This window comes from Ranitomeya imitator, chromosome 4, assembly GCF_032444005.1.
Source record: "Ranitomeya imitator isolate aRanImi1 chromosome 4, aRanImi1.pri, whole genome shotgun sequence".
Taxonomy (NCBI): Eukaryota; Metazoa; Chordata; class Amphibia; order Anura; family Dendrobatidae; genus Ranitomeya; species Ranitomeya imitator.
In genome coordinates this window covers 724,136,712-724,152,821 of record NC_091285.1, presented here as the reverse complement: position 1 = coordinate 724,152,821, position 16,110 = coordinate 724,136,712, and the positions used below count along the sequence as shown (strand labels likewise).

The following is a 16,110-nucleotide window of genomic DNA, read 5'->3' as shown; positions in this document are numbered from 1 at the left end:
CTCTCCGGCGTGTGTCCTGAGGCACGCGGGGTATATCCGCTCTCCGGCGTGTGTCCTGAGGCACGCGGGGTATATCCGCTCTCCGGCGTGTGTCCTGAGGCACGCGGGGTATATCCGCTCTCCGGCGTGTGTCCTGAGGCACGCGGGGTATATCCGCTCTCCGGCGTGTGTCCCGAGGCACGCGGGGTATATCCGCTCTCCGGCGTGTGTCCCGAGGCACGCGGGGTATATCCGCTCTCCGGCGTGTGTCCCGAGGCACGCGGGGTATATCCGCTCTCCGGCGTGTGTCCCGAGGCACGCGGGGTATATGCGTGCCCCGTCATATGTTCTGGCCCGGAATACACGGGGTTTATCCCACACAGTCATGTCCTGGAAGTTTTCAGGTCAGAGCGTCCCGGGGTCACACGAGAGGCACATGAGACCCCTCCACGTGGCGCTGTGGATTGCAGTTGCGCCCCCCCATGTATGTACCATAGGGGAGTGTCGTGCTGTATTTCTGTGTTCGTATTTGGATATTTTTTTTTCCCCCTCATATTTGCCCCATCTGTTTCCTCAGTCTACCCTTCGGCCCATGCACCCGCAGGCTCTGCACCCCTCGCAGACCCTTTTGACAGCTCCGCCGATAGCGGTGCCCATGCAGCCGACCAAGGTAAGAGCCAATAGCTGCGCGCTCGCTGGTGGGGCGGTGTTGGGGGGGAGAGGCTCCTGCCATCTGTGGCGCTAGGCGGCTGAGGCTTCGGGTAAATCGGACTCTAGTAGTAATGACTAGATTTTTACACAAACTGACATCTCTGATATATATAGATAGATATTAGTGTCCCTAATCAGGAAAACAGTTGGAAAAGTAACGGAGAAAACTCCTACGATAATGGAATCCTACAAAAAATTGTGGCGTGAAATTGCCCAAAAATATACAGGCAAGAAGGCCAAAGTGTTATAAAAATTACACATTTTATTACAGAAAATTAAGTCAATGAAAATAGACAATAGATATGATGGGTAACGGTAAAATGACAAAGATGAAGCCGACAGTGTGAAACGCGCGTCGGGGCTTAGTTGGACATTCCCAGCATCTGATCATTATGGGTAAGCCCTATCCTTGACATATTACGTATGTAGATACCTCCAAAGCTTTGTGTGGGTGGAGTATTTGGGAGCAGAACGTGTGGTCACCGAACACGTTTACTAGTGGTGTATTTTATTACATGTTATGGTACACACAGCTGTAGTCCCACTTCTTACCACCCTTCCTGCAGCCTTGTGAGGGACATACGGTTACTGTATACTATTACCACCCCTGGCAAAAATCATGGAATCACCGGCGTTGGAGGATGTTCATTCAGTTGTTTAGTTTTGTGCCATGTCTGTGATCGGCTTTTTTTCTACAAAATTAAAGTCATTTCCAATGGCAACTTTCTGGCTTTAAGAAACACTAAAAGAAATCAAGAACAGTGTGGTAGTCAGAAATGGTTAGTTTTTTAACCAAACATAGGGGAAAAATGATGGAATCACTCAATTCTGAGGAAAAAATAATGGACTCACCCTGTAAATTTTCATACTCAAAACTAACACCTGCATCAAATTAGATCTGCTCGTTATTTTGCATCTAAACAGGAGTGATCCCACCTTGGAGAGCTGCTGCACCAAGTGGACTGACAGGAATCATGGCTCCAACACCAGAGATGTCAACTGAAGCAAAGGAGATGATTATCAAACTCTTAAGAGAGGGTAAATCATCACGCAATGTTGTAAAAGATGTTGGTTGTTCAGTCAGCTGTGTCTGAAATCTGGACCAAATACAAACAACATGGGGAGGTTGTTAAAGGCAAACATACTGGTAGACCAAGGAAGACATCAAAGCATCAAGACCGGAAACTTCAATCAATGTGTCTCCAAAACAGGAAATGCACAACGAAACAAATGAGGAACGAATGGGAGGAAACTGGAGTCAACGTCTGCGACCGAACTGTAAGAAACCACCTAAAGGAGATGGGATTTACATACAGAAAAGCTAAACGAAAGCCATCATTAACACCTAAACAGAAAAAACAAGGTTACAATGGGCTAAGGAGAAGCAATCGTGGACTGTGGATGACTGGATGAAAGTCGTATTCAGTGATGAATCACGAATCTGCATTGGGCAAGGTGATAATAATAATAATAATAATAATAATTTTTATTTATATAGCGCCAACATATTCCGCAGCGCTTTACAAATTATAGAGGGGACTTGTACATACAATAGACATTACAGCATAACAGAAATACAGTTCAAAACAGATACCAAGAGGAATGAGGGCCCTGCTCGTAAGCTTACAAACTATGAGGAAAAGGGGAGACACGAGAGGTGGATGGTAACAATTGCTATAGTTATTCGGACCAGCCATAGTGTAAGGCTCAGGTGTTCATGTAAAGCTGCATGAACCAGTTAATTAATTTTTTTCTTTTTTAATATAGGCCACACAGGGATCGTTAGGTTAATGCATTGAGGCGGTAGGCCAGTCTGAACAAATGAGTTTTTAGGGCACGCTTAAAACTGTGGGGATTGGGGATTAATCGTATTATCCTAGGTAGTGCATTCCAAAGAATCGGCGCAGCACGTGTAAAGTCTTGGAGACGGGAGTGGGAGGTTCTGATTATTGAGGATGCTAACCTGAGGTCATCAGCGGAGCGGAGGGCACGGGTAGGGTGGTAGACTGAGACCAGAGAGGAGATGTAGGGTGGTGCTGAGCCATGGAGTGCTTTGTGGATGAGGGTAGTAGTTTTGTACTGGATTCTTGAGTGGATGGGTAACCAGTGTAATGACTGGCACAAGGTAGAGGCATCGGTGTAACGGTTGGTGAGGAATATGATCCTGGCAGCAGCATTCAGGACAGATTGGAGCGGGGAGAGTTTGGTAAGAGGGAGGCCGATTAGTAGAGAGTTACAATAGTCCAGACGAGAATGAATAAGTGAAACGGTAAGAGTTTTTGCAGAGTCGAAAGTAAGAAAAGGGCGAATTCTAGAAATGTTTTTGAGATGCAGGTAAGAAGAGCGAGCCAGTGATCGGATGTGGGGGGTGAATGAAAGGTCAGAATCAAGGATGACCCCAAGGCAGCGGGCATGTTGCTTTGGAGTAATGGTGGAACCGCAAACGGAGATGGCAATGTCAGGCAAAGGTAGGTTAGTAGAGGGAGAAAACACGAGGAGTTCAGTTTTTGACAGGTTTAGTTTCAGATAGAGGGAGGACATGATGCTAGAGACAGCGGTAAGACAATCACTGGTGTTTTCTAATAAGGCAGGCGTGAGATCAGGAGAAGAAGTGTATAGTTGGGTGTCGTCAGCATAGAGATGGTACTGGAAGCCAAATCTACTGATTGTTTGTCCAATAGGGGCAGTATACAAAGAGAAGAGGAAGGGGGCCTAGGACTGATCCTTGAGGAACCCCAACAGTAAGGGGAAGGTGAGAGGAGGAGGAACCAGCGAAACATACAGTGAAGGATCGGTCAGAGAGATAGGAGGAGAACCAGGAGAGAACGGTGTCCTTGAGGCCGATGGAGCGGAGCATAGTGAGGAGGAGCTGATGATCCACAGTATCAAATGCTGCAGAGAGATCCAAGAGAATTAGCATGGAGTAGTGACCATTAGATTTAGCTGTTAGTAGGTCATTAGAGACTTTAGTGAGGGCAGTTTCAGTAGAGTGTAAAGAGCGGAAACCAGATTGAAGAGGGTCGAGAAGAGAGTTATCTGAGAGATAGCGGGTAAGACGGGAGTGGACCAGGCGTTCGAGGAGTTTAGAGATGAAGGGAAGATTAGAGACAGGTCTATAATTAGCGGCACAGTTTTGGTCGAGGGATGGTTTTTTAAGTAATGGATGTATGATGGCATGCTTAAATGAGGAGGGAAAAATACCGGAAGTGAGGGAAAGGTTGAATATTTTTGTTAGGTGAGAGGTGACAGCCGGGGAAAGGGACTGGAGGAAATGTGACGGAATGGGGTCACTGGTGCAAGTGGTCGGGCGAGAAGATGCAAGGAGCCTGCTTACTTCTTCTTCTGTAACTGGTTCAAAGTCAGAGAGTGAACTAGATGCAGTGGGGGAGGGAGGACAGTGCATGGTATGAAGAGATTGGGAGATGATTTCCTGTCGAATATGGTCAATTTTTTCTTTGAAGTAATTGGCCAGATTGTCAGCACGGAGATCCGTGGTTGGGGCCTGCGCTCTTGGGTTGAGTAGGGACTGGAACGTGTCAAAGAGACGTTTAGGGTCAAGAACTGCCATCCCGCTCAGGTCACCCCCACTTTCCACACTTATAGAAACATACAGGCCATTAACACCCAGGAACTTATGAAGAACTTGCAGTCCTCATTGGCCCCAATCTCCTCCATCTCATGTCCTGATTCTGCTCTGAAGCATTACAATGAAACCCTGCAAAGTGCCCTGGATGAAGCTGCTCCTCCTATACATAAAACAACTCGGCACAGACGGCAACAACCGTGGCACACGCTGCAAACACGTTTCCTGCAGCGGTGCTCCAGGTGCGCAGAACGTCTGTGGAGAAAATCTAATCTACCCGAAGATTTCATCCATTATAAGTTCATGCTAAAGACATACAATTCTGCCCTTCACCTCTCCAAACAAACCTACTTCAACACCCTCATCACCTCCCTGTCCAATAACCCTAAACGTCTCTTTGACACGTTCCAGTCCCTACTCAACCCAAGAGCGCAGGCCCCAACCACGGATCTCCGTGCTGACAATCTGGCCAATTACTTCAAAGAAAAAATTGACCATATTCGACAGGAAATCATCTCCCAATCTCTTCATACCATGCACTGTCCTCCCTCCCCCACTGCATCTAGTTCACTCTCTGACTTTGAACCAGTTACAGAAGAAGAAGTAAGCAGGCTCCTTGCATCTTCTCGCCCGACCACTTGCACCAGTGACCCCATTCCGTCACATTTCCTCCAGTCCCTTTCCCCGGCTGTCACCTCTCACCTAACAAAAATATTCAACCTTTCCCTCACTTCCGGTATTTTTCCCTCCTCATTTAAGCATGCCATCATACATCCATTACTTAAAAAACCATCCCTCGACCAAAACTGTGCCGCTAATTATAGACCTGTCTCTAATCTTCCCTTCATCTCTAAACTCCTCGAACGCCTGGTCCACTCCCGTCTTACCCGCTATCTCTCAGATAACTCTCTTCTCGACCCTCTTCAATCTGGTTTCCGCTCTTTACACTCTACTGAAACTGCCCTCACTAAAGTCTCTAATGACCTACTAACAGCTAAATCTAATGGTCACTACTCCATGCTAATTCTCTTGGATCTCTCTGCAGCATTTGATACTGTGGATCATCAGCTCCTCCTCACTATGCTCCGCTCCATCGGCCTCAAGGACACCGTTCTCTCCTGGTTCTCCTCCTATCTCTCTGACCGATCCTTCACTGTATGTTTCGCTGGTTCCTCCTCCTCTCACCTTCCCCTTACTGTTGGGGTTCCTCAAGGATCAGTCCTAGGCCCCCTCCTCTTCTCTTTGTATACTGCCCCTATTGGACAAACAATCAGTAGATTTGGCTTCCAGTACCATCTCTATGCTGACGACACCCAACTATACACTTCTTCTCCTGATCTCACGCCTGCCTTATTAGAAAACACCAGTGATTGTCTTACCGCTGTCTCTAGCATCATGTCCTCCCTCTATCTGAAACTAAACCTGTCAAAAACTGAACTCCTCGTGTTTTCTCCCTCTACTAACCTACCTTTGCCTGACATTGCCATCTCCGTTTGCGGTTCCACCATTACTCCAAAGCAACATGCCCGCTGCCTTGGGGTCATCCTTGATTCTGACCTTTCATTCACCCCCCACATCCGATCACTGGCTCGCTCTTCTTACCTGCATCTCAAAAACATTTCTAGAATTCGCCCTTTTCTTACTTTCGACTCTGCAAAAACTCTTACTGTTTCACTTATTCATTCTCGTCTGGACTATTGTAACTCTCTACTAATCGGCCTCCCTCTTGCAAAACTCTCCCCGCTCCAATCTGTCCTGAATGCTGCTGCCAGGATCATATTCCTCACCAACCGTTACACCGATGCCTCTACCTTGTGCCAGTCATTACACTGGTTACCCATCCACTCAAGAATCCAGTACAAAACTACTACCCTCATCCACAAAGCACTCCATGGCTCAGCACCACCCTACATCTCCTCTCTGGTCTCAGTCTACCACCCTACCCGTGCCCTCCGCTCCGCTGATGACCTCAGGTTAGCATCCTCAATAATCAGAACCTCCCACTCCCGTCTCCAAGACTTTACACGTGCTGCGCCGATTCTTTGGAATGCACTACCTAGGATAATACGATTAATCCCCAATCCCCACAGTTTTAAGCGTGCCCTAAAAACTCATTTGTTCAGACTGGCCTACCGCCTCAATGCATTAACCTAACGATCCCTGTGTGGCCTATATTAAAAAAAAAAAAAAAATAAAATTAACTGGTTCATGCAGCTTTACATGAACACCCAAGCCTTACACTATGGCTGGTCCGAATAACTATAGCAATTGTTACCAGCCACCTCTCGTGTCTCCCCTTTTCCTCATAGTTTGTAAGCTTACGAGCAGGGCCCTCACTCCTCTTGATATCTGTTTTGAACTGTATTTCTGTTATGCTGTAATGTCTATTGTCTGTACAAGTCCCCTCTATAATTTGTAAAGCGCTGCGGAATATGTTGGCGCTATATAAATAAAAATTATTATTATTATTATTATAGGGTTATTGGACAGGGAGGTGATGAGGGTGTTGAAGTAGGTTTATTTGGAGAGGTGAAGGGCAGAATTGTATGTCTTTAGCATGAACTTATAATGGATGAAATCTTCGGGTAGATTAGATTTTCTCCACAGACGTTCTGCGCACCTGGAGCACCGCTGCAGGAAACGTGTTTGCAGCGTGTGCCACGGTTGTGATGCTGGAACTTTGGTGCCGTTCCAATGAGATTTATAAAGATGACCGCCTGTAGGGAACACGCAAATTTCCAGTCATTGATGATATGGGGCTGCATGTCGGGTAAAGGCACTGGGGAGATGGCGTCATTACATCTTCAATAAATGCACAAGTTTATGTTGATATTTTGGACACTTTTCTTATCCCATCAATTGAAAGGATGTTTGGAGAAGATGAAATCATTTTTCAAGATGATAATGCCTCCTGCCATACAGCAAAAACTATGAAAACATTCCTGGAAAAAAGACACATAAGGTCAATGTCATGGCTGCAAATAGTCCGGAGCTCAATCCAATAGAAAATGTTTGGTGGAAGTTGAAGAAAATGGTCGATAACAAGAATCCAACCTGCAAAGCTGATCTGGCCACAGCAACCAGAGAAGGTTGGAGCCAGATTGATGAAGAGTCCTGTGTGACCCTCATTAAGTCCAGGCCTCAGAGACGGCAAGCTGTTAGAAAAGCCAGAGGTGGTGCAACAAGATACTAGTGATGTGTTGGAGGGATTTTTTTGTTTGTTTTTTTTCATGATTCCATAATCTTTTCCTCAGAATTGACCATTACTGACTGCCACATTGTTTGTTCTTGATTTCTTTGTGTTTCTTAAAGCCAGAAAGTTGCCATGTGAAACGTCTTTAGTTTTGTCCCATGTCTGTGATCGGCTTTTTTTCTACAAAATTAAACACCTGAATGAACGTCCTCCAAGGCCGGACAGTCCATCGTTTTTGCGCGGGGTCGTAGTAGTGCACTGCCGCAGCTTGCTGGCTTTGCCCATCTTTGCCTTTTTACCATCCATCATATGTTTTGTCTATTTTCATTGAATGTTAATTTGTTGTAATGTGTAACTTTTATAGCACTTTGGCCTTCTTGCCTGTGTATTTTGGGGCATTTTCACGCCGACTACCACCACCGTCATCCCTGACTGTGCAGGCGGTGATTAACCCTTGCCAGCCTTGGCTCCCTGTGTCCAGCAGAAGTCACTGATGACGTATGCCGCAGGCTCAGGAGCTGCACTCAATACAACTTTGAAGAACATCGCTGCCATTCATCTTTATCAGCAGCGCAGATTTGGACACATACACCCTGTTTCACCATAGTCCATTAGTGGCGACTTTGTCACGTAACCTCCCGGCCTCGCAGAACCCTTCAATAGAATTAAGGACTTGTTCTTTGCTGAGAAGTCACCATACAATGTACTGGAAGACGTGAAAAGCCCCCACAAGTCTGCTGGTAGTGACCCTCAGGTCAGGAGATCAGACCGAGCTGCATCGCTCTTGTTTGGTTATTGTATGCTTGGATCTGACTCTTCTTGATCTGCTGAATCCAGATACAGCTCTGGCAAGAATGAAGAGATCAGTGCAAAATGTTCAGTTTGTCTGATTTTCCTCTTTAAGGCTATATGCAGACGTTGCAGTTTGTATGTGTTTTTTCGCTGCTTAATCACGGCAAACATTGTCGCGGGGCATTACTGGGACCGGGAGGAGCTGGAAGCCTGCGGGGGCCGCCGGAAGGTAAGAATACCACGATTTTTTTTTTATTTTTAACATTAGATCTTTTGCTTTTGATGGTGCATAGGCCGCATCAGCAGCATCAATAGTAAAAAGTTGGTGACACTTGTCAAGCACTGTTTGTGTGACAATCAGTTTTCCAAGCGATGCTGCAGATCTCTTGTGAAACGCTAGTGTTTAGCGGGAATACGCATGTCAATTCCGCAACGTGTGAACATGGCCTATGCGTATATTTTTGTGTAAAATGTAAATTCTTCTATTCTATAAACTACTGACCACATGTCCCAGAAGTTCCAAGCAATAAATTTTGTATTTTCTGAAAATGAGAAATGGTCAAAATAAGAAAAAAAATGCATTGCTTGCAGACCTCAAATAATGCAGAAAACCAAGTTCATAATCATCTAGAAACAATACTAATGTTTTACCTTGGGAAGAGTTCAGAAATCAATATTTATCATCCGTCCATGACAGCACCACAGAGAGAGGATCCGCCCTTCAGGAACAGGAAGCCTACAGATACATAAGGGCGGCACTTCGCCCACGCATCAGTGGGTTTCCTGTTCCTGGAGTAGAGGATGCCCTACAGATATCTGTACTTCATCTAGAATACCCAGGCCGGCTGCCCGACTCGGGTAGCGAGGGGGTCTCCTACCTCGGGCAGTGCGGGTCCCTGGAAGTGCCATGGTGGGTCCAGGTGGGCTCCACGGCAGTGAACGGAGACCGGAGGATGTCCGCCTCCAGGTGCCAGCGACGGAGGTGAGTATTTCTACACGAATCCCCCCCCCCCCCCGGGGTCCGTCTAGTTTCCCTGGTGCCTCTGCAGCTCCTGCGTCTCGACGGTCATCCTCTCCGGGGTACTTCGCGTGGCGGTGTGCGGTGGGGTCGGCCGGTGGCTCTGTGCCACAGCCTCCCTGTGCGCTCTTTCCGGCACCGGAAGTGATGCGGCGGGACCGGAAGTCAGACGCCGGCTGGCTTCTGCTGCAGACGCTACTATGCTGTGGCCACGTGCAGCGATGGCGTGGGGGGGACTGTCGGAGGCTATGGGGGAGACTGGCGGTGATCTGCACGGGGAGGTCGTGGAACCCCTGGCCACGCCCCTGCTGACACTCCGGATGCGGGGGAAGGGCTATTTAAAGCCGCACAGAAGGCTGCAGGGCTGCTTGTGAGCCCATCTGCAGCAATGGATGAGCCAGAAGCTCCCGTCGGTCTGCTGGAGGAGCAGGACAGAGCCTCGGGAAGGGCCCCGGATGCAGTGATCAGCCCAGTTGCAGGACTTCATCTAGACTGAAGGATCCGGTTTGCTCCCCCAGTAATCCGGTACATACCGCTGCTGCCTGGGTAAGAGATCTTCGTGAACGTGCCCTGATGCAGTATTTTCCTATGTTTTTTCCTTAGGTGAAAGCTGAAGGTAAAGGTAAGCAAAGAATAAGGAGTGTGCACTGTGGTTGCCCTTTGCCAGACGCGTACCCTAAAAGACTGTCAGTCGTGTGTGCGACAGACTGTGGCGGAAGAGTCCCCCGTTTTTTACTTCTCTCCTGATGATTTCTCTAAGGTTTGAAGTAAAATTCCCTAAAATCCTTGTCCCAAGTGGAGCCTACCAAGAGGAAAAGGGAACCTAGCGTTTCAGATTTGTCTACTGCCCCTGGGAAAGAGCGTGATTCGGAAGCCTCCATCTCCTCTGCATCAGAGGATTCTAATCGACTTTGCTTCCCGCTAGACCAGATGGACAGGCTGATTAAATCAATCAGATCCACCATGGGGGTGGCTGACGAAAAACCAGAACTTTCGGTGCAAGACCTAATGTTTGGCGGTCTAAACCCGAGAAAGCATAAATAATTTCCACTTAATGACAAAGTTCAGAACCTTATCAAAAGAGTAACATAGTAACATAGTTAGTAAGGCCGAAAAAAGACATTTGTCCATCCAGTTCAGCCTATATTCCATCATAATAAATAAGTACCCAGATCTACGTCCTTCTACAGAACCTAATAATTGTATGATACAATATTGTTCTGCTCCAGGAAGACATCCAGGCCTCTCTTGAACCCCTCGACTGAGTTCGCCATCACCACCTCCTCAGGCAAGCAATTCCAGATTCTCACTGCCCTAACAGTAAAGAATCCTCTTCTATGTTGGTGGAAAAACCTTCTCTCCTCCAGACGCAAAGAATGCCCCCTTGTGCCCGTCACCTTCCTTGGTATAAACAGATCCTCAGCGAGATATTTGTATTGTCCCCTTATATACTTATACATGGTTATTAGATCGCCCCTCAGTCGTCTTTTTTCTAGACTAAAAAATCCTAATTTCGCTAATCTATCTGGGTATTGTAGTTCTCCCATCCCCTTTATTAATTTTGTTGCCCTCCTTTGTACTCTCTCTAGTTCCATTATATCCTTCCTGAGCACCGGTGCCCAAAACTGGACACAGTACTCCATGTGCGGTCTAACTAGGGATTTGTACAGAGGCAGTATAATGCTCTCATCATGTGTATCCAGACCTCTTTTAATGCACCCCATGATCCTGTTTGCCTTGGCAGCTGCTGCCTGGCACTGGCTGCTCCAGGTAAGTTTATCATTAACTAGGATCCCCAAGTCCTTCTCCCTGTCAGATTTACCCAGTGGTTTCCCATTCAGTGTGTAATGGTGATATTGATTCCCTCTTCCCATGTGTATAACCTTACATTTATCATTGTTAAACCTCATCTGCCACCTTTCAGCCCAAGTTTCCAACTTATCCAGATCCATCTGTAGCAGAATACTATCTTCTCTTGTATTAACTGCTTTACATAGTTTTGTATCATCTGCAAATATCGATATTTTACTGTGTAAACCTTCTACCAGATCATTAATGAATATGTTGAAGAGAACAGGTCCCAATACTGACCCCTGCGGTACCCCACTGGTCACAGTGACCCAGTTAGAGACTATACCATTGATAACCACCCTCTGCTTTCTATCACTAAGCCAGTTACTAACCCATTTACACACATTTTCCCCCAGACCAAGCATTCTCATTTTGTGTACCAACCTCTTGTGCGGCACGGTATCAAACGCTTTGGAAAAATCGAGATATACCACGTCCAATGACTCACCGTGGTCCAGTCTATAGCTTACCTCTTCATAAAAACTGATTAGATTGGTTTGACAGGAGCGATTTCTCATAAACCCATGCTGATATGGAGTTAAACAGTTATTCTCATTGAGATAATCAAGAATAACATCCCTCAGAAACCCTTCAAATATTTTACCAACAATAGAGGTTAGACTTACTGGCCTATAATTTCCAGGTTCACTTTTAGAGCCCTTTTTGAATATTGGCACCACATTTGCTATGCGCCAGTCCTGCGGAACAGACCCTGTCGCTATAGAGTCACTAAAAATAAGAAATAATGGTTTATCTATTACATTACTTAGTTCTCTTAGTACTCGTGGGTGTATGCCATCCGGCCCCGGAGATTTATCTATTTTAATCTTATTTAGCCGGTTTCGCACCTCTTCTTGGGTTAGATTGGTGACCCTTAATATAGGGTTTTCATTGTTTCTTGGGATTTCACCTAGCATTTCATTTTCCACCGTGAATACCGTGGAGAAGAAGGTGTTTAATATGTTAGCTTTTTCCTCGTCATCTACAACCATTCTTTCCTCACTATTTTTTAAGGGGCCTACATTTTCAGTTTTTATTCTTTTACTATTGATATAGTTGAAGAACAGTTTGGGATTAGTTTTACTCTCCTTAGCAATGTGCTTCTCTGTTTCCTTTTTGGCAGCTTTAATTAGTTTTTTAGATAAAGTATTTTTCTCCCTATAGTTTTTTAGAGCTTCAATGGTGCCATCCTGCTTTAGTAGTGCAAATGCTTTCTTTTTACTGTTAATTGCCTGTCTTACTTCTTTGTTTAGCCACATTGGGTTTTTCCTATTTCTAGTCCTTTTATTCCCACAAGGTATAAACCGCTTACACTGCCTATTTAGGATGTTCTTAAACATTTCCCATTTATTATCTGTATTCTCATTTCTGAGGATATTGTCCCAGTCTACCAGATTAAGGGCATCTCTAAGCTGTTCAAACTTTGCCTTCCTAAAGTTCAATGTTTTTGTGACTCCCTGACAAGTCCCCCTAGTGAAAGACAGGTGAAACTGTACAATATTGTGGTCGCTATTTCCTAAATGCCCAACCACCTGCAGATTTGTTATTCTGTCAGGTCTATTAGATAGTATTAGGTCTAAAAGTGCTGCTCCTCTGGTTGGATTCTGCACCAATTGTGAAAGATAATTTTTCTTGGTTATTAGCAGAAACCTGTTGCCTTTATGGGTTTCACAGGTTTCTGTTTCCCAGTTAATATCCGGGTAGTTAAAGTCCCCCATAACCAGGACCTCATTATGGGTTGCAGCTTCATCTATCTGCTTTAGAAGTAGACTTTCCATGGTTTCTGTTATATTTGGGGGTTTGTAACAGACCCCAATGAGAATTTTGTTACCATTTTTCCCTCCATGAATTTCAACCCATATGGACTCGACATCCTCATTCCCTTCGCTAATATCCTCCCTTAAAGTGGACTTTAGACAAGACTTTACATAGAGACAAACCCCTCCTCCTCTCCGATTTTTACGATCCTTTCTAAACAGACTGTAACCCTGTAAGTTAACTGCCCAGTCATAGCTTTCATCTAACCATGTCTCGGTTATTCCCACTATGTCAAAGTTACCTGTAGATATTTCTGCTTCTAGTTCTTCCATCTTGTTTGTCAGGCTTCTGGCGTTTGCGAGCATGCAGTTTAGAGGATTTTGTTTTGTTCCAATCTCCTCACTGTGGATTGTTTTAGAAATGTTCTTACCTCCCTTCTGAGTATGTTTTCCTGGGTCGTCTTTGTTCGAGTCTAATGTTTTTCTTCCCGTCCCCTCTTCTTCTAGTTTAACGCCCTCCTGATGAGTGTAGCGAGTCTTCTGGCGAATGTGTGTTTCCCAGGTTTGTTGAGGTGTAGTCCGTCTCTGGCGAGGAGTCCATCATACCAGTAATTCACACCGTGGTCCAGGAATCCGAATCCTTGTTGTCTGCACCATCGTCTTAGCCAGTTGTTTGCATCAAGGATCCTGTTCCATCTCCTGGTGCCATGCCCGTCTACTGGAAGGATAGAAGAAAAAACTACCTGTGCATCCAGTTCCTTTACTTTCTTCCCCAACTCTTCAAAGTCCTTGCAGATTGTCGGTAGGTCCTTCCTTGCCGTGTCATTGGTGCCAACATGTATCAGAAGAAATGGGTGGACGTCCTTGGAGCTGAAGAGCTTTGGTATCCTATCGGTCACATCCTTGATCATCGCACCTGGAAGGCAGCATACTTCTCTTGCAGTTATGTCCGGTCTGCAGATGGCTGCTTCTGTGCCTCTCAGTAGTGAGTCTCCCACCACCACCACTCTTCGTTGCTTCTTGGCTGTACTTTTTGCTGTCACTTGTTGCTGTGTGCCCTTTTCTTTTTTGCTTGCTGGTATTGCTTCATTCTTAGGTGTGCCATCTTCATCCTCTACAAAGATTTGATATCGGTTCTTCAGTTGTGTGGTTGGTGATTTCTCCATGGTCTTCTTGCTTCTTTTGGTCACATGCTTCCACTCATCTGCTTTTGGAGGTTCTCTGACACTTTTTGCACCTTCTGTGACCAGTAGAGATGCTTCTGTTCTGTCTAGAAAGTCTTCATTCTCTTTGATGAGTTTCAAAGTTGCTATTCTTTCTTCCAGACCCCGCACCTTTTCTTCTAAAAGGGCCACTAGTCTACACTTCTGACAGGTGAAATTGGATTCTTCTTCTGGTCGATCTGTGAACATGTAGCACATGCTGCAGCTCACCATGTAGGTTGTCACATCTGCCATGTTGCTCCTAGATCCTGCTGACTTGCTGTGTGTTTTCCTCCTTGTGTAATCTACTCAGCCAAGCTCTCTTGCAATAATGTCCTACAAGCAAAAATTCTGCTTTCGAAGCAGCTGGTCCCGGCTGTACCCAACGATCTTCTAGCTTAGGGAGTGAGGGAAAGCCAGAAAAAAAAGGGCTCCCACCAACGGCCTATAAACGGAGATATCCCTTTGACGACCCCTTGGTGAGCACCGTGGGATGAGGCATCAAAATTAGACGCAGCGGTGGCTCAGGCTTCTAAAAAATCCTCCATTCCCTTCAATGACATGGCTTATTTAAAAGATCCTCTTGATAAGAAGGCAGATTCGTTTCTTAAAGGGACTTGGGAGATGTCGGCTGGTGCTGTAAGACCGGCAGTAGCTGCGACATGCACAGCCAGATCGATGATGGTCTTCTGGCTGGACCAACTAGAATCTAAGCTAGAAGTGGAGCCTCTAGGGAATCCATGTTAAAATCCCTGCCGACAATCCAGAATGCCGCTGCGTTTCTCGCAGACGCGTCCGCAGATTCTGCAAGGATGGCAGCTAGGGCTGCAGGGCTATCAAATGCGGCTCGCAGGGCCCTATGGCTGAAGTGTTGGCCCGGCGACATTCAGGCCAGATCCCGTCTTTTCCCTATTCCGTGTGAAGGAGAATATCTGTTCGGTCCGGTTCTAGACCAATTGCTGGAGAAGGTCGGAGACGAGAAAAAGAAATTTCCCAGTCTACCGACCACTTCTTATAGGCGTCCCTTCACAGGGAAAAGGTTCTTTCACAGAAGGCCGACCAGGGCAGATGGGACGATAAAAAGAAAAGAGGTACTGGATTCATGTTTGGAGGTGGGGGGACGTCCGGATCCATCCCGTGAGATCAAAAAGCCACCCCAATGACTAGTCGCCCCAGTGGGAGGTAGACTATCTGCCTTCTACCCAGCCTGATCCAAAACTTCCAGTAGCAATTGGATTTTGGGAATAATAGCTACAGGTCTGCGTCTAGAGTTCTCCTCTATCCCTAATAATTTCTTCAGTTACCCCGCTCGGGTCCTCTCCAGCAGAACAGGTGGCCCTGGAAACGGAAATTCACGACCTGCTCAGTAAGATGGTCCTATCGGAGGGTCCGGAAGGAGAATGGGGTAGAGGATTCTACTCTCCTCTATTCCTGATATGTAAACCAGACGGCTCCTTCAGAACTATTATCAACCTTAGGGCTCTAAACAATTTCCTGACCATACAACTGTTTAAAATGGAGACTATTAATACCGCAAAAAAACTACTGTTTAACCTTTTACCCCCAAGGGTGGTTTGCACGTTAATGACCGGGCCAATTTTTACAATTCTGACCACTGTCCCTTTATGAGGTTAGAACTCGAACGCTTCAACGGATCCCGGTGATTCTGACATTGTTTTCTCGTGACATATTGTACTTCATGATAGTGGTAAAATTTCTTTGATATTACTTGTGATTATTTGTGAAAACGGAAATATGGTGAAAATTTTGAAAATTTCGCAATTTTCCAACTTTGAATTTTTATGCAATTAAATCACAGAGATATGTCACACAAAATACTTAATAAATAACATTTCCCACATCTCTACTTTACATCAGCACAATTTTGGAACCAAAATTTTTTTTTTTTGTTAGGGAGTTATAAGGGTTAAAAGTTGACCAGCAATTTCTCATTTTTACAACACCATTTTATTTTAGGGACCACATCTCATTTGAAGTCATTTTGAGGGGTCTATATGATAGAA

The 16,110-nt window shown here is 45.7% G+C and overlaps 1 protein-coding gene across 2 annotated transcripts in view; it reads left to right on the top strand.

Moving 5' to 3' along the window:
* GPS2 (G protein pathway suppressor 2) overlaps positions 1–16,110 on the top strand; it is a 37,944-nt gene that overhangs the window by 14,976 nt on the left and 6,858 nt on the right. For both annotated transcript variants that reach the window (XM_069767642.1, XM_069767643.1), the window contains exon 10: positions 557–649. In XM_069767642.1, the coding sequence (XP_069623743.1) occupies positions 557–649 (93 nt within the window). The remainder of the gene's footprint in view (positions 1–556; positions 650–16,110) is intronic.